This window comes from Podarcis cretensis, assembly GCF_951804945.1.
Source record: "Podarcis cretensis genome assembly, chromosome: 1".
NCBI classification, from domain to species: Eukaryota; Metazoa; Chordata; class Lepidosauria; order Squamata; family Lacertidae; genus Podarcis; species Podarcis cretensis.
Window position 1 is genome coordinate 138,625,087 of NC_137170.1, and position 21,509 is coordinate 138,646,595.

The 21,509-nt window shown below is 41.3% G+C and overlaps 1 protein-coding gene across 2 annotated transcripts in view; it reads right to left on the reverse strand.

The window, feature by feature from the left end:
- Positions 1-21,509, reverse strand: part of SPAG16 (sperm associated antigen 16) — a 437,472-nt gene that overhangs the window by 376,562 nt on the left and 39,401 nt on the right. For both annotated transcript variants that reach the window (XM_079978996.1, XM_079978995.1), the window contains exons 8-9: positions 19,046-19,115; positions 8,003-8,151 (exon numbers count right to left, since the gene is read on the reverse strand). In XM_079978996.1, coding sequence (XP_079835122.1) covers positions 8,003-8,151; positions 19,046-19,115 — 219 coding nt within the window. The remainder of the gene's footprint in view (positions 1-8,002; positions 8,152-19,045; positions 19,116-21,509) is intronic.

Here is a 21,509-nt window from a genome sequence, read left to right on the forward strand (position 1 = left end):
ACTTACAAAATGACAAATACCACAAAACCATGCCGCATGATTTAGGTGCTTTATATATTTTTATCTTATGCTGGTCTATTGTAGTTGAGAGAATGAGTATGTGTACTCCCTACTTCTACAGTTGCCCTATTGCCTATTTAGCATGCTCTACTTCTGTATGTAGGGATGCAGGTGGCGCTGTGGGTTAAACCTCAGAGCCTAGGACTGCTGATCAGAAGGTTGGCGGTTTGAATCCCCGCGACAGGGTGAGCTCCCGTTGCTCAGTCCCTGCTCCTGCCAACCTAGCAGTTCAAAAGCATGCCCAAAGTGCAAGTAGGTAAATAGGTACTGCTCCGGTGGGAAGGTAAACGGCGTTTCTGTGCACTGCTCTGGTTCGCCAGAAGCGGCTTAGTCTTGCTGGCCACATGAGCTGTACGCTGGCTCCCTCAGCCAGTAAAGCGAGATGAGCGCCGCAACCCCAGAGTCGGTCACGACTGGACCTAATGGTCAGGGGTCCCTTTACCTTTACCTTACTTCTGTATGTAGGTACTCTTACCTTATGTTGGCCTCTGTGTGTGTGTGTGTGTGTGTGTGTGTTGAGAAACAAGGGTACACACTTATAAAAATATATATTTTTTAACATCTTTGTACTCCTCTGAGCACTAAGGAGTGATATTCCCTGGGGCAGCAGGGAAGTGGGCAGAGGAGTATGAATAAGCCCTTAGTCTGAAAAGCAAACATCTACATCAAGCCAGTCCACTCTGGACAACATCAGGGCATGCCCAGACAACTTACGCACCGGGTTCTGCCCAACTTTGGGGAGCCTGGCACATGTGTGTGATGTCATGCGCCGGGAGGACGCCCGGCAGGGTCCGCTGTGGCTGCATTTAGGCCTGACAGGGCCTGTCACAGGCTGTGCAATATTGAGGGGTCCAAGCCCCCTGCTTCAAAATTTGGGGGGCCTTGCCCCCCCATGGCGTCCTGCCAGAAAGTGAAGACCTGTTTTGTGTTACACTGGCTCTGCTGCTTGAAAAAGCACTTCAGAGAAAGTAGAAGCAGGGAATCAAGCTAACAGCTCCTACAAGTTCCAACTGAAGTTTAAGGAGGTATTGATCTGCAGTAGCACCCTTTTGAGCCTTTTAGGGACTTGGGTACAAGCTTTTGCTGAACCCAGGACCCTTTCTCCGGAATCAGATTAACACTTAGTCCCAATGTAGGGGGAAGACAAGGGCTGCAGCATGAACTACCTCACCTTGCTCAGCACATTTCCATGCTGTAAGTCAGAAACAAAGGAGCATCTAGGAATAAGACTGCAGGAACTGTTATGTACTGAAGTTCTCACCCTGGGCCAGCAGGGGGATACTACAGATAGTTTTCACTCAGGTCCGCATATGCAAATAAGGAATTGGAAGTGACGTTCAATGATTGGATATGTACAGAGAGTTGCTACTGTTGCTTTGTAGTTGAGCTGTATATAAGCAGGTTGGCTGAACCCTTCAGCCCTGTTCTGTTCTGGCCTGTGAATAAACAAGAGCTGTTTGAAGAATCGCTGTGTCGTCTGATATGTTCACCCACAACTTAACAGGAACAACAGTTGGGACTCAGTAATTTGAATTCAGCATTCCAAAGCGAGGTTTTTGGCGATGATAACTCTTAACCTTTTTTGTGAGAACACTAAAAATGAAAGGATGGCTGCTGAAGTACCAGACAAAGAATTATTGTGAATAAAATATAGAAACATTTACTAGTCATTTATCTACAATCCTTTAAAACACTCACTAATTATTTCAGGAATACATTTAAATTATCTTAGTACTTGATGTTGAATATAGCATTCTTTTTGAAATTCTATTCTAAATAAACACGAAGGAGCATTTGGCAATGTATACAAGAATTAGTAACATTTCGAAACTGAATGAAGTGGTAGAAGCAGATATCATTTCAAGGCAGCAATCCTACACAAATATACATGGGAACTCAACTGCGTTTACTTCTTAGTAGATATGTATAGGATTGCACCATGAGCCAGCAAAAGCAGCATGTTCTGCTAAAATAAAATTAAGCACTTGCATTGTTATGGACCAAACTGCAATACCCTTACACACTGGCTTTTGCAGTAGAAGGATAAGGATTTAGCAATGAAAGCTGCTAGTTAACAAAGGAACCACATCCATAGCTAATCCCCCTAAAATCTGTGAGGTCACCTCTTAGACTTGTAGAGGAACAAGAACGGTATGTTGTTAAACTGCGGTCAGAACACAGCACACTGGAGAACTAGAACCTGTTGTGAATCAATGGACAAGAAATAACTATCTACAATCTTGTTTTTTAAAAAATATATTTATTTGATTTTACAGAAAAACAAAAGAAGTTCAAAACAACAAAACCAGTCACAAACATACATCAACATACAAAAAACAAATTAAAAATAAAAACTCCAATTTTTAAATTCATATTTACAAAGCTTTCTTTCTTGACTTCCTCACGCCTCCCTTTTTTGTGTTCCTCTTTGTCCAATCAGATACAGCAAATCCTTACCCTCTTTCAAAACTCATTTCTAATTATTAAAATCACTTCTGTTATGTCTCCGATCTTTCCTCCTTATGTTTAAACACCTTTAACATATTGTTTACTTTTGGCATAATATAACTTTAATCTTTCACCCTTTTTCTATTACGTTTTTGCATACTTTTTAAACACTGTATCACCAATGCCATATTATTTTCATATCCAACATCATTTTAGCATTCATAAACCTTGCAGTATTTCTGCAGATAAGTCTTAAACTTCTTCCAGTCCTCTTCCACCGCTTCTTCTCCCAGGTCTCGGATTCTGCCAGTCATTTCTGCCAATTCCATATAGTCTATTACTTGCATCTGCCATTCTTCCAAGGTGGGCAAATCTTGTGTCTTCCAGTACTTTGCGATGAGTATTCTTGCTGCTATTGTCGCATACATAAAAAACGTTCTATCTTTCTTTAACACCAATTGGCCGACTATGCCCAAGAGAAAGGCCTCTGGTTTCTTAAGGAAGGTATATTTAAATACCTTTTTCAGTTCATTATATATCATCTCCCAGAAAGCCTTAATCTTCGGGCACGTCCACCAAAGGTGAAAGAATGTACCCTCAGTTTCTTTACATTTCCAACATTTATTATCAGGCAGGTGATAAATTTTAGCAAGCTTCATTGGGGTCATGTACCACCTATAAATCATTTTCATAATATTCTCTCTTAAGGCATTACATGCCGTAAATTTCATACCGGTGGTCCACAACTTTTCCCAGTCAGCAAACAAAATGTTATGACCTATGTCCTGTGCCCATTTAATCATAGCTGATTTAACTGTTTCATCCTGAGTATTCCATTTCAACAGCAAGTTATACATTCTTGAAAGAATCTTAGTTTTAGGTTCTAATAAGTATCTACAATCTTGTCAGAAGGAAAACCAACTGAGGAAAGTGACAAATTATTTTTAAGACCAAATATGCATTCCAAGGGTTGACTATGAAGCAAACTAATCCTGCCAATTATTAATTCATAAACCAGTTGGCATGTAGACTTGGCATCTTCTTGCACATATAGTTTCAGCACAATATGAAAACAATTAAGATTTAATTTTATACTCCCAGGAGTCAAACAGTGTTTAAAAAATACAATGTAAATAACACTGGGTATCAGAAAAAGTAATATTACGTAAGTCCAATTTACTTGTGGCATATTAGTGTGATTCAGCATCAGGAAAAACTAAATGCTAATGCTGATTTTATTTCTTTTGGATATATTTACATATGCAGAGCTTTGTTTAAATATTGTGAAAAAGATTTAGGAGGAAAATCCATAATTCAGGATAGAATTATTAATTTCTAAAATAAATACTGCCATAAATGAGCACCTGAGCCCTTTTTAGTTAGGCTTAAGGCTTGGCGGTCCTACTTGGTATTTGAATCACACTTCAGTGGTGGAAAACCATTCATGAATAACTTATAAAAAGAGGCATTAAAATGGAAATAAGGTAAAGGTAAAGGTACCCCTGCCCGTACGGGCCAGTCTTGACAGACTGGGGTTGTGCGCCCATCTCACTTAAGAGGCCAGGGGCCAGCGCTGTCCGGAGACACTTCCGGGTCACGTGGCCAGCGTGACATCGCTGCTCTGGCCAGAGCCAGAGCCAGAGCCAGAGCCAGAGCCGCACACGGAAACGCCGTTTACCTTCCCGCTGGTAAGCGGTCCCTATTTATCTACTTGCACCCGGAGGTGCTTTCGAACTGCTAGGTTGGCAGGCGCTGGGATGGAGCAGCGGGAGCGCACCCCGCCGCAGGGATTCGAACCGCCGACCTTTCGATCGGCAAGCCCTAGGCGCTGAGGCTTTAACCCACAGCGCCACCTGCGTCCCAAAAATGGAAATAAGTATTAACAATTATCATTGTTAACTACAATATCACATAGAGGTCCAAAAAATGTGGCTAATTTACTAGCTAACTATTAACTGTCTAGCAGCAAGCCACAATTTTAGTGGGCCTTTGTCAGCTGGCCAGCTGCATGCGTTGCTGCACTTAGCAGAGACACACTCCCAGCAGCCAGCCATAAATTCCTTTCTTTATTTCCTTCTGACAAGATTACATGCAGAATGCCCCGTTGCTCTAACTACTTTCTCTTTTCCCTCTCCCTCGAGCCCAACAGAGCCAACGGCTCAGCCCCTTCCGTTTTCCCCTGTGATGTGGATCCCCCTCTCTCTGAAGCACCCCTTCCTCCCCAGACTCACTATCCTCTTCTCTGTCTTCTGAGGAGGACTCAGTACTGAGCAGTGGAGATCGTTCCCTGTATCCTCTAATTCTTTCCTCCCTCGCTGCCTGCAGTTCCCTGACAGCCTTAGTTCTAGTTAATGGCCCTTCAGATTATTTATTTATTTAGCATCAGCTACGCAATGCAAAAGGCACTTCACCCCCCAAAATGGTATGAGAAGTTCTTTTCCCAAGGGACTTGAAAAACTAAAAACAGACGCTGGAAACAATAGAGGAAGAAAATGGAAATGGAGGCAGAAGTAATTATTTCAGTCACACATACTTTGGCTTAGTCACAGGGTACTGGGCCTAGGGCAGTTTCCCCCAACCTGATATTCAACAGATGTTTTCGACTTCAACTCCCACCAGCCCCAGAAAGTATGGCCAATGGTCATACCCTAAACATCTGGAGAGCACTAGGTTGGGAACGGCTGAACTAGGAGGTGTTCCGAAGATGCCAAAGCAAGAGAGAAAGGGTGGACTTGTTTCAAAGAGCAGGAGATATTCAGACAGTTGAAAGTGCTGGAGTTGGAGATTGAAGGGCCAGCGCTGTGCAACGTGTGTAATGTCAGCATGTTGCGCGACGTGCTGCGGAATTAATGTGAGCATGTTGTGCAGTGTGCATGCACAGCCACTGCAGATTTTGGGGGATGGGGCCCTTGCCCCCCCCAGGACACCTAGATGGCACCTATGGGCAGGGGTGTGTCTGGGTATATGGAATTACACCTTAAAATTGATAGCTAGTTCTATTTAAATGCTTAACAAACATATATTGCTATTTGTACAGAGTTCAGCGGGGCTTATTCTCAAGCAACTGAACATATGATTGTAGTCCTAGTAGCTATTAATAATTTCCCTCTTTTGTTCTTTAACCTTTCCCAAACTCTGAGTAACAAGGACAAGAAATAACATAGTGCAGTGTCTTTGATCTGGCTAGATCAACTCACACAAAGACAGTAATTTGTTGACCTATTTAATATACTGGTCAGATATTCTGCAAGCACAGTCTGCAATCTGAGCTAAGTAAACATGTGTCTCACAGGAAAGTTCATTCCCACAGATAAACAACCCTCTTATGGTTCAATTTAATTTTAAAATACCAAACCGAGGACATCATTCTTCATATATTCAAAGTTCAGCCTGGCATCTTTAGTAAAAATTACATCATAGATCTTGAAGTCAGAAATATCCTGAGATGACATTACAGTGCAAATTGAATAAAGGGACATCAAAAGACAAACATATAGGATTAAAGAATTCTGAGCTCAAATGGGCATGGCTCGTCTGGCAACTAAGACGAATGCTTAATGTGAGAGCTCTCCTGATTTTGAGGCCTAGGCCACTTAGAATACAAAGCGCTAAGGTAAAACTGATCTGAAGAAGATCTATTTCCCTCAAGTCTGACTTCTGTTCCCCCAAAAAATCAGACAGTGAAGAAGACCCTAGTAGGGCTAAAGGTTCCACTAACACACCCACACACCCACACACCCCACAAACCAGTCAAGATTGTACAACTCTTCATATGTGGCAGGAAGGGGTGTGGCTCGCACACGACAGGGCTATGCACTGCAACCCCCTCGTGCAGGCCTTTCAAAATATGAAGGGGGTTGAGAAAATATCCACCTGATGCAACAAGCAAAGGGAGGAACACCTCTTCCTAACACAACTAATATAACCATAAATGTAAGCCGGAGGAAAAAGCCAAAAAGGACAATGTTAAGCACAGAAAAGGAAATTCCTGGGTTGGAGTTGTACTAACAGAACACCGCTTATTCCATACACACAACTTTTGTTGTAACAGAAAGGAAACAGATAATGCTTCAGAAAAACATGGAATGGGAACTTGAACATCTTCCTGGCAGGAGAAACATCAAAGGTGTGCCTTGGCCTGGACAGCTCAGCTGGTTAGAATGTGGATGAGACAGTGTTACGTACTGGGTGAACAGGACTTGAAATCAGTAGAATGTACTTTATGTTGGACTGGATTGTGTCTATATCATAAATAGAATTATATTTTTCAAGTTCTCCCTACCCAAATATAATACAGGCAGCAGCCATTTTGTGCACGTTCAATTTGTGCACAACTGCCAACACACACTTCTGGAACGGATTCCATTCAACTTCTGAGGTACGACTGCAATTGTTGTATGGGCCTTTTGCTCACCCCTCTCTTCTAAGGATGCTCTGCTGCCTCAGGCCCTGTGGACTCTTCTGCTTCTTGATGAAACGACCTCCTTTTCATTGCTCTCTCTCTCTCATTCCTCCATCAGTCCCCAAAAACAACCTTTTCATCTTCCAGGGGAATGGCTTCTCTTTTTTTTACAGAAAGACTCATTCTTGCTGGTATCATCTTAATATTTACAACCAGATGAAGGTTTCATTTTTGGAATAATAAATTTCCAGAGTAGTTTTTACAGTTATGTCCAAAATTACTGATTTGGTTATACTATTAGAAATACAAAGACAGGTAATTATGAAATTATTGTTCATATTTGGACAACTTTCCTGCTGTACTTTTCGGCCCTGGAAGGGGGCTGAATGGGGAGGGAGCTACATGGGGTGGAGGGGGCTCTGCCCGCTCTGCCGATGTGCACAATGACCCAGAAAGCAACCCCCGCACATCCGAGGACTTGCCTGTACCTTTCCTCCATTATCCTCTGGGTGCCCCCTAGCAACTTTCTCATACAATGGAACCTTGGTTGTTGAACGTAATCTGTTCCGAAAGACCGTTCGACTTCTGAAACGTTCAACAACCAAGGCACAATTGTCAGTTGGCAAAATCCATTTTAAAAATGGAGAAACGTGCCTCAAAAGCTGTTTGACTTCCGAGGCGCATTCGAAAACGGAAGCATTCACTTCCGGGTTGTTGGTGTTAGAAAGCCAAAATGTTCGATTTCTGAAGCATTCAAGGTTCCACTGTATAGCTGCCCCCTTTAACACTTCTGAACCATCCTCTGTCCACATAGAAAAGAATTAGAAGAGCCAGTGTTTCTCAGCTGTAAGCCTCAGAATCCAGAACCAGTTTACACCAACAGCACTGGTGCTACACAGGAGTCACCAGTTGGCTTCTGGAATACAAAGAGGGATAAGCTGTAGGAAGCTACAGAATCTTTCAGCAAACAGCGATATGGTTAATCATGGTGGTGTTTGCTATCACATAAACCCAATACTTTTTGTAACAATATTAAAGCACTGAACATGAGGCCAAATTCTACAAAAATAGGCAAAATGAGAATTGGCATACCTTTGGATATCTCTTGCCCATCTGTTTTGTTGGATCTTTGGCTGAGTCATACGGATTAACACCAGTAAATACTTTGTGTTCCTTGGCTTCTCTGAGAGCTTTCTGGGAAGGTCCCTGTAATCCATCTTCTCTTTCACACTTACGGCCGGCTATGAAATAAAAGCAGTTTGGTTTTAACATTTCTTTAAAAAAATCATTTTTTGGTAGAAATTAAGCATGCATAAATTTGTTCTACTATAAAACAAATTAATCCCTGATTAATTTGCCCAACTTGCTTGTGATTTCAATCCAATCCAACAAGGATTGGCAATCTAAACTGGAATCTCAAATGGAACAGATGGGACATTGGCCCTCATCCAGACTAAATAAAGTCTTTTGAACATTCCTGGCAACTGATCTGTACACACCCAGAAGATGGCACTGCTAGTGTCAATGTGGGCACCATTATGCAGAGCCTGAAGAACCACAGAGCAGAAGAATCCATATTGTTTGAAAATCAACAGTGCTTGGGAGAAAAGGACTGCAGTCACAAAATTAGAATCTTTTTTTTTTTATTTAGCAGAGCTCTAAAAAGGTGTATGAGTATGAAAGTATATCTGCATGTACAACTGCACACCCACAAGTCACAAGTGTCTCCTTATATTCTCTCCAGTTAAAAAGCTGGTTGAGAAGTCTATGGTGGATAGCAATTTGAGAATGACAGAAAAAGCTCTCACTAAAAAGAGCACAAAATGGACTATCTGCATGGGAGTTATTGCCTTTAACATGAAAGACGATGTAACATTCACATTTACAATATCAAAGGGAACTAATATGGACCGGATCCTTCTGTGTTACCCTTCATCACTGCTTCCATGGGCAGTTCACAACAGTACAAATACATTACTAAGAAAAATGCTACAATATAAAACACTTCAAAATCTCCATACCATGCATACTTTTATTAATTTATTTTATTTTTTATTAAATTTTATTGAATACCCCAAAAAAAGAACTTTTATTTATTTATTACTTGAAGTGGTACTACATAGATAATACAACATAACATAATATTACAAACCCATTTGAAATAGCATTCAAATGCAGGTTTTATGCTTGATTTTTTTCTAATATAAGAAGCCCCAAACAATGTTGCAGACACTTCATTGTCCAGAAAGTGGGAGAAGCAACAAGAGGAACAGCCATTTTAGATCTGGTCCTAACCAATGTTGATGACCTGGTTAGTGGGGTAGAAGTGGAAGGATCATTAGGCGCGAGTGATCATGCTCTTCTGAAGTTTACTATACAGCGGAAAGGAGCAGCCAAGCATACTAGGACTCAATTTCTTGACTTTAAGAAAGCCGACTTCATAAAACTTAGGGAAGTGCTGGGTGAGATCCCATGGACAGTAATACTAAAAGGAAAGGGAGTTCATGATGGCTGGGAGTTTGTTAAGAGGGAGATAGTAAAAGCACAACTTCAGGCAATACCAATGAGACGGAAACATGGAAGGTGCCTAAAGAAGCCAGGGTGACTATCTAAAGAACTTTTAACTGAGTTAAGATTAAAAAAGGATGTGTACAAAAAATGGAAAAGGGGGGAAACCACCAAAGAGGAATTCAAACAAATAGCCAGCACGTGTAGACACAAAGTCAGAAAAGCTAAAGCACAGAATGAACTCAGGCTTGCTAGAGAGGTTAAAAGCAACAAAAAAGGCTTTTATGGGTATGTTCGTAGCAAAAGGAAGAACCAAGAAACAGTGGGGTCACTCAGAGGAGAAGATGGTGAAATGCAAACAGGGGACACAGAAAGGGCTGAACTCCTCAATGCCTTCTTTGCCTCAGTCTTCTCCGATAAAGAAAACAATGCCCGACCTGAAGAATTTGGAGCAAATGATTCAGCAGAGGAAACACAGCCCAGAATAACTAAGGAGATAGTACAAGAATACTTGGCTAGTTTAGATGTATTCAAGTCTCCAGGGCCAGATGAACTGCATCCAAGAGTATTAAAAGAACTGGCAGATGTGATCTCAGAACCACTGGCAGTCATCTTTGAGAATTCCGGGAGAACAGGCGAAGTCCCGGCAGACTGGAGGAGGGCAAATGTTGTCCCTATTTTCAAAAAGGGGAAAAGAGAGGACCCAAATAATTACCGCCCAGTCAGTCTGACATCAATACTAGGGAAGATTCTGGAGCAGATCATTAAGCAAAAAGTCTGTGAGCACCTAGAAAGGAATGCTGTGATCACCAATAGTCAGCATGGATTTCTGAAAAATAAGTCATGTCAGACTAACCTGATCTCGTTTTTTGACAGAATTACAAGCCTGGTAGATGAAGGGAACGCAGTGGATGTAGCCTACCTTGATTTCAGCAAGGCATTTGACAAGGTGCCCCATGATATTCTTGTAAAGAAGCTGGTAAAATGCGGTCTTGACTATGCTACCACTCAGTGGATTTGTAACTGGCTGTCTGACCGAACCCAAAGGGTGCTCATCAATGGTTCCTCTTCATCCTGGAGAAGAGTGACTAGTGGGGTGCCACAGGGTTCTGTCTTGGGCCCGGTCTTATTCAACATCTTTATCAACGACTTGGATGATGGACTCAAGGGCATCCTGATCAAATTTGCAGATGACACCAAACTGGGAGGGGTGGCTAACACCCCAGAGGACAGGATGATCACACTTCAAAATGACCTTGACAGATTAGAGAACTGGTCCAAAACAAACAAGATGAATTTTAACAGGGAGAAATGTAAAGATAGATAGATAATACTTTATTCAGCTATAAGCCCACAAGGTAAAACAAATCAATAAATAAAATAGCATTTTACATTCTAAAATATCAGCTAAAATATTTCAACACAAAATCTCCTTCACATTACTTACAATCTCTAGATGTACCGTATTATGGCCTTGAAGATAAAGATGGTGCATAGAGTTTACTAGATATTTAATAGTCATGCAGCATTCCATGAAGTCTTTTATATGAAAGAACTGAAATCAGAATTTTGCAACCTGTAATGTTCTATAAGAGTCAATAACCTGGAGTAGATAAGCTAGATGTAATTCAGGTGGTTTAGCAACAATTTCCAGAATGATTGAACTCAGAATCCTTAATCGGGGAACAATGTATAAAGGGCAATTAAACAAGATATGATAAAGGGATTCTATTGGTTTGTTGTCACATGTGCATAAAACAGAGGTTTTACCGTTAGAAAATCTATTGCTCATCACATTTGAGGGGAACACATTAAATCTGGCTCTAACAAATGCGAATCTATGCGATGCTACCGATAAGGTAGACAGATATCGAGGTATCTGGTACATAGATGTAATGCCCTGATTTATCGGGGAACATGTACCTCCACCTGTAGTAAGATTTTGTTGCAAATCAGCCTCCTCCAATCTTTGTTTGATGACCTTTTTAGCTGTAATTAGATCTAAATTTAGTATATCAGAAGGAGAGATTCCATAAGACAACAGTTTGGAATGGATTTTTGTTGCCCATGGGCTGGTGAATTCATCTCTTTAAGGCGGGTGGAACATGCATAGCCCCCTCAGTAAAGAAGAAGCGTAATAGAGCGTAGATAAGTTTTGTAAGTATTTTGTAAGTATGTGATATGCGCTTTCCATCCCATATTATACTGGAAGTAAATTCCTAGATATTGAAAAGAAATGTAAAGTATTGCACTTGGGCAAAAAAAATGAGAGGCACAAATACAAGATGGGTGACACCTGGCTTGAGAGCAGTACATGTGAAAAGGATCTAGGAGTCTTGGTTGACCACAAACTTGACATGAGCCAACAGTGTGACGCAGCAGCTAAAAAAGCCAATGCAATTCTGGGCTGCATCAATAGGAGTATAGCATCTAGATCAAGGGAAGTAATAGTGCCACTGTATTCTGCTCTGGTCAGACCTCACCTGGAGTACTGTGTCCAGTTCTGGGCACCACAGTTCAAGAAGGACACTGACAAACTGGAACGTGTCCAGAGGAGGGCAACCAAAATGGTCAAAGGCCTGGAAACAATGCCTTATGAGGAACGGCTAAGGGAACTGGGCATGTTTAACCTGGAGAAGAGGAGGTTAAGGGGTGATATGATAGCCATGTTCAAATATATAAAAGCATGTCACATAGAGGAGGGAGAATAGTTGTTTTCTGCTGCTCCAGAGAAGCGGACACGGAGCAATGGATCCAAACTACAAGAAAAAAGATTCCACCTAAACATTAGGAAGAACTTCCTGACAGTAAGAGCTGTTCGACAGTGGAATTTTCGGCCAAGGAGTGTGGTGGAGTCTCCTTCTTTGGAGGTCTTTAAGCAGAGGCTTGACAACCATATGTCAGGAGTGCTCTGATGGTGTTCCCTGCTTGGCAGGGGGTTGGACTCGATGGCCCTTGTGGTCTCTTCCAACTCTATGTTTCTATGATTCTATGATTCTATGATTCTATGTAATGTTCCTTCACAGGTGAATTGTACCAGCCACTTTATCACTTTGCTCTTTTCCCAGCTTTACAATATCCTTTTTGAGATGTAGGTACCAGAACTGTTCACACTATTCCAAGTGCAGCTGCACCACCAATTTCCCTTTCCTAATGCTCCCTAACATGGAATTCATCTTTTAAACAGCTGGGTCAACGTATTAATTGAGCTTTCTATCAACAGTCCCCAAGATGCCTTTTCTGGTGTCAGCCTCTGCCACTGAACTGCATTTGCCATTTTAACACAATCTTAATGCTTATGGAATGTGGGTGGCGCTGTGGGTTAAACCACAAAGCCTAGGGCTTGTCGATCAGAGGATCGGCGGTTCAAATCCCCGCGATGGGATGAGCACCCATTGCTCGATTCCAGCTCCTGCCAACCTAGCAGTTCGAAAGCACAAAGTGCAAGTAGGTAAATAGGTACCGCTCTGGCGGGAAGATAAACAGCGTTTCCATGCGCTGCTCTGGTTCGCCAGAAACGGCTTAGTCCTGCTGGCCACATGACCCGGAAGCTGTACGCCGGCTCCCTTGGCCAGTAAAGCGAGATGAGCGCCGCAACCCCAGAGTCGTCCGCGACTGGACCTAACAGTCAGGGGTCCCTTTACCTTTACCTTTAATGCTTAAGGTCAGCATCATAATTCCTGTCGATTTCCTTGTGCGAAATTCAACAGAACTAATAAGTGTGAAGGTTACAAATGCTGGAATAATGATTACACATGAGCAGTACTATTTTTCTAGAAAAAGAGGTGCCGAAACTCACCATGAACGCCTCCCTTGTTCCATATTGATGGCAATGGTGCCAGAACTGAGTTCAAGTGAGTTCCGGCTGAAAAAAACCCTGCACATGAGGCTGATGGAAGTTGCTGTAAATCCACCTGTACCATTAATTTCTTGATTATTTTAAATATTATTTATTTTTCTGACTTTTAAAATATATCCATAGGACAACCTACTTGATTCTTTGCTGGCTAAGATTTTTAATGTTTCTGTTAATCAGGAAAATTACTTTTCTTCTTTCTTTTTGCTCCTGTTCCTTTTTATATTAGATTTCAAAAATATTTTTTATTCTGGTGTATTATAAAAAGATACTTTGTATTGTGTATGAACTTTTGTATATATTTTGATAAGTAATCAATGAATATATATATATTCTATAAAAACTGCAAGCACCAGTGGGGAAAACTGTTTGTTAAATCAAGTCTGTTTAAAGATTTAGACCAACCAGCCTATCCATGTTTTCTAGATAACATATACCTTTTTGCATTGCATGCTTCAGTGTTCTGTAAAATTGACTGTGATGGCCATATGGGTAAACTGAAGTCATTTGAATTGTCATTCGTGAAAAGTACACAAAATCCAACACTAAAATAATATGTGCATCTAAAACAAATAAATTGAAAAATCCTTTCTGCATGTGAAATTATTCTCTTATTTTTACTATGAAGCCTGCATCCAAAGGGCACAATCGACCAGGGCCTTGCAGAGCCAGGCAGAGACCCAGGCCAGGCCCTTTGCGCCTCCGTGTTTGCCCCAGTGCATCCCCTACGATTGTGAATATGCTGACCGAGGCCCCCTTTGGAATCGGAGGCCCGGGCCAAGTGGCCCATATGCCCCCCCCCCTCTGTCTGGGCCTGCAATCGACTAGGAAGTAAGCCCCACTGAAATAAACAGCTATGTTCTCTGCACAGTTCCCATTCATGGGACCTGCCCCAGAATAACTTCTCTTTGAACTAAAACCCTTAAAATAAAGGTAACTGAAGCGTATGGCCACCTTAACTAATTTATTTGAAGGGACGCATGTGAAAAGAACTGTTTCTTACACAAGATGCTAGCCTTATAAATACTTTAAAAACTTTTCAACAACTGTTACAAGTATCATGTCTCAGAGTATTTCCCTAAGCATTACACATTGCAGAAATGTTTTATTTGTTTGGAAGCTCTTCTCTCACTCAGTGGCTGTGGTTGTCTGGCAGTTACATTGCTCGTGGGATTGTGTTCGTTTGTGAAATATACATACTTGCAAACTGCTACAGAACTAGGAATGCCCAGAGGTTTAAAAAGCATCTTCTGATCAAACACATTTCCAAGTTCTACAAAATCATTACAGTTACACAGTATAATATCTCAGAAGCATTTGCAGACCTCCTGTTTTGAGTGCCTTTCAGGTGGGATGGAAGGTATGTACAGTATATGCAGCAGAATTAAAACAGGTGCCTCTTCCTATTCAGTCATTCAGTCATTTTGCACTGCATACCAACCAGGTCATTCTGTATTGCATGATGACTAAAACGTTTTAAAAGTGCAATTCCTTTTGGAAGGAACTTGCCTAATAAGCTTTAATGCAGGGGAAGGTTTACAGTGGGGGTATAGTGAGGGTTAGACACACATAGATTCCTCATCTCTAGTAAATAAAAATGTAAATAAAATTGTGTTGTGGCACAACCAGGTGACAGGACAGGGTTATCAGACAATCTTAATGACCTGAAATGGAGTAAGTCTTTCCCTCAGGCAGCCTAGTCCAATGTTGTTTAGGACTTTATAAGTCAGAACAAAAATCTTAAACTAGGTTGGTCACATATAAGAAACCGGTGCTGCTCCTCTTTTAAAAGTGACATAACTTGTGCTTGGTATGGTGCCTCACTCAGCAACTTAGCTGCTGCATTCTGTCCTAGTTGCAGGCTCCAGACCAGCCTTAAGAACACTCCCATATACAGCATATTACAATTGTCCAGTTTTCAGGTTATCAATGCATGAGTCACCATGTCACGGCTATCCCTGTCCCAAAATAATCATAGCTGTCAAAGGGAGAGAAGCTGGCAAAACTATACTGAAGTCACTGAAGCCTCCGGCAAGAATTGTGAGTCAGGGAGCACCCCCAGACTATGCACCAGCTCTTCTGAGGGAAGAGTGCAACCCCATCTAGAAATGAGTACAACCAATGTCTAGGCAATTTGGGTTTGGGGAAGCCTGTGTATAAACTTGCATTATTAATCAACTTCCCATTCTGTAACATTGCATTTGCCCCTTCAAGCAGCAGAACCATTTTACTCACTGCCCACTATCTTAAGGAAAACAGATAAATAAATGAATGTTTTCTTACTAAGATTAATACTGGAATTCAGTTGCTGATGCCCCAACGTAACTAAGTGTATACTGGCAAAGTGCAAGAATCCAGTGACATGTAATATTTTCCAGATTCATTGTAAAAAAAAACACACATCCGCATCTTCATAAATATGTAGGCAGTATGTAAGTTTGCATACAGGTATAAACAGGGACGTGAAAAGGCTTGGTAGCAGTTGGTCCAGTTGATGGGTATCTAGACCACTGCTGGGGGACAAGAGTAAGGCATCCCAAAAGAAAGAGGCTTATTTTTTCCCTACTTGATCTTGTTGTAACTACAGCCTGCTGATAGAAGGCTCCTTCTGTGCTTATTTTCTGTGGGCTACGAAAACAGTGTGGCACCATGGCATAAGTAGGATGGTGGAGCGAGGAGAGCGTCCAGCCATGACTGCTGCATAACCACCACTGCTGGTACTCCTTGCCATATAATCCTTGCTCATTCACTCATTTCACCGTTCCACTTCCACCCCATCCCACCTACTAGAGGTACTTAAGAGATTAATTATAAATAAATAACAGTTTTCATCTCCCAAAAACTTGTTTTCAAAAATGAATAGAGCTTTTCGAAGAGCCACACTGAATAGCAGTACAGAGTCATTCTGCTGTTGTGAGTCTGGGCTGTCTTGATTACTGTAAATGGGTATCATCTGAAATGTTTCCTGGTGGAGAACAGGAATATGACAAAATAACCTTAATTCCTCCCTCTAAAAATAGGGCTGGCTTACTATCTGGTAGCCTTTTCTTCATAGCCTATAACCCTAGGAACTGTGCTGGTATATAAAAGTGGAATGCTATTGTTTTACCCCAGGAATGTTACCTCAATAGAGATATAACAAGTCACTCACTAGAGTCAGCAGGCAAAATGAAGAAAATCTGGTGTATAATATACAGGAAAAAACACTGCCTCAGCCACTACAGACAATTAGGAACATTTTTACTGAAATTTAACAAAAGTATTTTCCCATGATTTACAGGTTTTGCACTGTTTCAGTGATGTTCCTGAAAATCACTTCAGTAAATTGTGTATCTGTTCTGTTAACTTTGTTCCATTTAGGTCCCAAACTGAGCAAAAGCATGAGACATACAGCCCCAATATTAACACTAATTATCCTCAGCTATTTTTTGTACACAATTAAAGTCTTTTTTCAATGAAAGCTACATATCAGTGACCAACATTGCTAAAAATTTCACTAGGATCACAGCCTTAAATAAAAAAATGGCTACATCTTGTTCAATCACTTTAGACTGTACCAACATATAAGGAGATTCTGGATGGACCAGACCAAAGTTCCATCTTGCCCAGCATCCTCTACTCACAATGGTCAACCAGATGCCTGTGGGACACGAGCACAACAGCACTCTCCCCACTTCTGTTCCCCAGCAACTGGTACTCAGAGGCATGTTACTTTCAACATCAGAGTTATGCAGAGCCATCAGGACTTGTGGCCAAATTCCAGTGTTTATTCGCAGTATGAATAGTGCTTCCCTTTTATCTGTCCTGATCTTCCAACATTTGGTTTCACTGTGTGGCCCTGGGTTATAGTATTATGTGAGGAGGAGGAGGAGGAGAACTCTCTAGCCCCTTTTTCTAAAGGACCTCCATGGTGCAACCTTTCCTCATAGGAGTTTTTCAGCCCCTTGAACCTTTTGGTTGCTATTTTCTGATCTTTTCCAGCTTAACTTCAACGTGCTTTTTAAGGTGCAGCAACCAGAACTGTATACAATATTCCAAATACAACTGCAATTTAGATTTTTAAAACAACATAATAGTATTGGTAGTTTTGCTTTCAGTCCCTTTCCTAATGATCCTTAACACACCTCTTTTAGAGCTGCTGCACTCTGAGTGAACATCTTCACTGAGGTATTCCTGGGACCACACCTTCTACCTACAATGGACCTGCTATCAAAATATGAAATCCAGCAGCGTTTATGGGGAGGGGCACACTAAACACCATTCTAACATGTCAAGGAGAACACTGGGCTACCATACTTCTCCTTATTGGAGCGACAGATTTTCTGTGTCGAGGGGATGTGGTGTGTATGGAGTTCAAGCATGTAAACTCCAACCTACAGTCTGAAATGGTACACCCCAGTGAGACCTCTGCCTCTAAAATAAACTGCGTACCTACTGATTGAATCAACCAGAATCTAAATTGATGTTTTGTTACACACACACACAACCACTACAAAAAATTATACGCAAAAGGGTTTAGCCATGCAACTATCATAAAATATTATGGGCGGATGCTAAACAGTTTACCCTGGAAGGAAGTCACACTAAGTTCAATGAGACTTCCTTGTGAATATGCTTAAGGCTGCAGCCTAATCACATTTCACTGCAGTTGCTATTTATTTTTATAGTAAGTCATTTCTATTAGACTTCTGGAAGGTGAGTAAAATGATAGTAATGCAGCAGATAGGCTGAAGGGCTCATAAAATAAAAATATCAATGTTCCATTGCCAAACCTGCAAATATATTTCATAAAGCTACTCAAAGGAAAAGAAATGTCCATGATCAAGATCTATAAAACTTGACATATGCTATGACTTATTGCCAACCTATTTTCCAGTTAAACAATAGTAGTAAAGTGATATTGCAAACAGCATTTGAGTTTCCTGTTTTGATTTTCAAGTCTCCATCCAAACATGAACACCCTTAACCTTTTAGTGAATTTGCTAATACAAATAACATATAAATGCCACTCCCTAGTATAAAAAAGCAAATCCCTCAAAAAGCCTCCATATTTCAGTTTGTACATATTCAAATTTTGCTTAACGTTAGCATCTTGTACTTCAAAACTTGGTAACAAAATGTTTTCTAAAACAGAAAAGCTCAGAGTCAACTCAGCCTGTATACAAAGGAATCCTCATGGAGCCAACACTCCCCCTTCCCATTCCTCAGCACATCCACTCAACACACCAAGCCATTAAGGGAATGAGATGCCTGTAAATGGTTCCCATATCAATGTCTGGCCTGTAATAGGCAGTGTACTGACCATGCACACACCCTGCAGGAAGGAAAGCGGATACAAAACTCTGTTGATTCCTGCAGGAATCTCTCTAAGCATGGAGGACTGTTTCTATGGTGGACTAGACAGAGTCTGCAGTATTTAATGAAATGATGGACTATCTCATTCCCAGGGCAACCTCTGCTCCCAGGCAATCAGGAAAGAGAACTGACGCAATATTAAAAATCCACTCAGTGACATCTCAACTCCCACAGTAGCTGGGAAAGCATTTCATTCATTTTGCAGATTTAACAATGTTTCCCCACCATAGCCCTTCAGAGCTCACACCCATATGCCTCGTCCATGTGAATCACTGTGTCTCAAAGCTTAACATTCATTAAATCATTTTAGGGTTTAACATGCAGGAGAATTTTGAATGCCTAACCATTTGCACAATCTTTGAAAAGCATTTTTTTCTGTTCAAGTTTGGGATTTCAATATATAGGAAACAGTTTACCTTTAGTGACAGGAATTTGAATGTAGCTTCCAGACTCTAAGCTTCGTAAAGTGGCTTGTAAACCTGTAATCTGAACAATGAAGGGAAAAAGACATTGAGAACTTTCATTTCTCCCATTAAGAAGATCAGACATATGTGTGAATGCATGCAAAATAATCAGCCTAAAATATCTCAATGTGGTAAGAATATGAGTGCCTATAGAAATCAATATATTAGTTATCCTTCAACATAATTTTAAACAGTGCTTTCCATGCACTCAGTCAGGGTAATTAAAGTGAAGTAAACAATCTTTCCACCTTCTCAAGATCACTTCACATAGTTCGTCAGTAACTCTCAGGCAAAGGGGAATCAGCACTCAAGCTTACAGGTGGCCTAAATTATCCAGCAGGAATTTAGCCTGCAAATTACCACCACACTCTGGCCAAAGATGGGAAATGCAAGAAAGCCAGCTGTATCAACTACAGCTAAGCCAAAATTTATCAAAAACTATTTACTCTTCAAAAATATTAAGACTTCTCTTTTTCTCACAAAAATGTCACTTTGCAGTGTTTTCAAAATACTCTCCACCATCTACCCTTCATGGTGCCCTGGAACATAATTAAGTTCAAATATCTAAACGGTTAGAATCATAGAATCATAGAGTTGGAAGAGACCACAAGGGCCATCGAGTCCAACCCCCTGCCAAGCAGGAAACACCATCAGAGCACTCCTGACATATGGTTGTCAAGCCTCTGCTTAAAGACCTCCAAAGAAGGAGACTCCACCACACTCCTTGGCAGCAAATTCCACTGTCAAACAGCTCTTACTGTCAGGAAGTTCTTCCTAATGTTTAGGTGGAATCTTCTTTCTTGTAGTTTGGAGCCATTGCTCCGTGTCCGCTTCTCTGGAGCAGCAGAAAACAACTTTTCTCCCTCCTCTATGTGACATCCTTTTATATATTTGAACATGGCTATCATATCACCCCTTAACCTCCTCTTCTCCAGGCTAAACATGCTCAGCTCCCTTAGCTGTTCCTCATAAGGCATCGTTTCCAGGCCTTTGACCATTTTGGTTGCCCTCCTCTGGACACGTTCCAGTTTGTCAGTGTCCTTGAACTGTGGTGCCCAGAACTGGACACAGTACTCCAGGTGAGGTCTGACCAGAGCAGAATACAGTGGCACTATTACTTCCCTTGATCTAGATGCAATACTCCTATTGATGCAGCCCAGAATTGCATTGGCTTTTTTAGCTGCCGCGTCACACTGTTGGCTCATGTCAAGTTTGTGGTCAACCAAGACTCCTAGATCCTTTTCACATGTACTGCTCTCAATAAGGTGAGGTCTGACCAGAGCAGAATACAGTGGCACTATTACTTCCCCTTGGGTTGTCACATGGAAGATGCAGCAAACTTGTTTTCTCCTGCTCTGGAGGGTAGGACTTGAATAAATGGCTTCGAGTTACAAGAAAGGAGATTCCAACTAGACATCAGGAAGAACTTTCTGACAGTAAGAGCTGATCGATAGTGGAACACACTCCCTTGGAAGCTTGCGGACTCTCCTTCCTTGGAGGTTTTTAAGCAGAGGTTGGGTGGCCATCTGTCTTGGATTCTTTAGTTGAGATTCCTGCATTTCAAAGGGTTGGACCAGACAACCCTTGAGGGTCTCTTCCAACTCCATGATTTTATGATTCTATGAAGTCTGGAGCATTTTGGTTGATGCAAAATTGTGGCCAGGCTACCCAAAAACAACCCAAACATTTAAAGCGCATACTCCGACCAGGAATCCTAGGAACTGTAGTCTATTTTGGATGCTGGAAATTGTAGCTCTGTGTGGGGCTAATTACAGTTCTTAGGATTCTTGGGGGGCGGAATCAAATATGCTTTACTTGTATCAATAAGGCAGAGTGATCCTGTGAATGCTTCCAGGGCTGTCTTGCTGAACAGTCTGAGCATCGAGGAGATCTGCCCTTATTGCATATAGGTTGCCTTTGCCTTCTTGGCCCTCTGCTTTTGCCATGCTCTGTCCACAACTGAACAGGAGATGTGCCTGACAAGGAGGGAAATGAATGTATCAGATCTGTCCCACACTGGGATAATATGCATCAAACATACATTCCTCACACTGTGCCTAGAAGTGAGGTCACGTACACGTCTATGAAATATATAACGACAGTTGTTTTGCATATTTATACTGAAGACACCTGAGGCTTTAACTCTTGCAAAATCTACCAAGTGCCTCAATCGTTTTAGTGAGGCTAATAAAGGGAATGATGAATTCTGCTCCTTTTCTTGAAATAATGTTATCCATCTATTTAATTGTGTCAAAATTGGGAGAACCTTGACATTAGATGCAGAACAGTGTTATGAATTTAGCAGCAGAGCACATTATTCATTTTCTCAAGGCTTGTTTGAGGCATAAACCTCACTGAAATGAATGGAGGCGGCATAGCAGTGACACTTGGGAGATTCTGCATGGCTGACAATAAT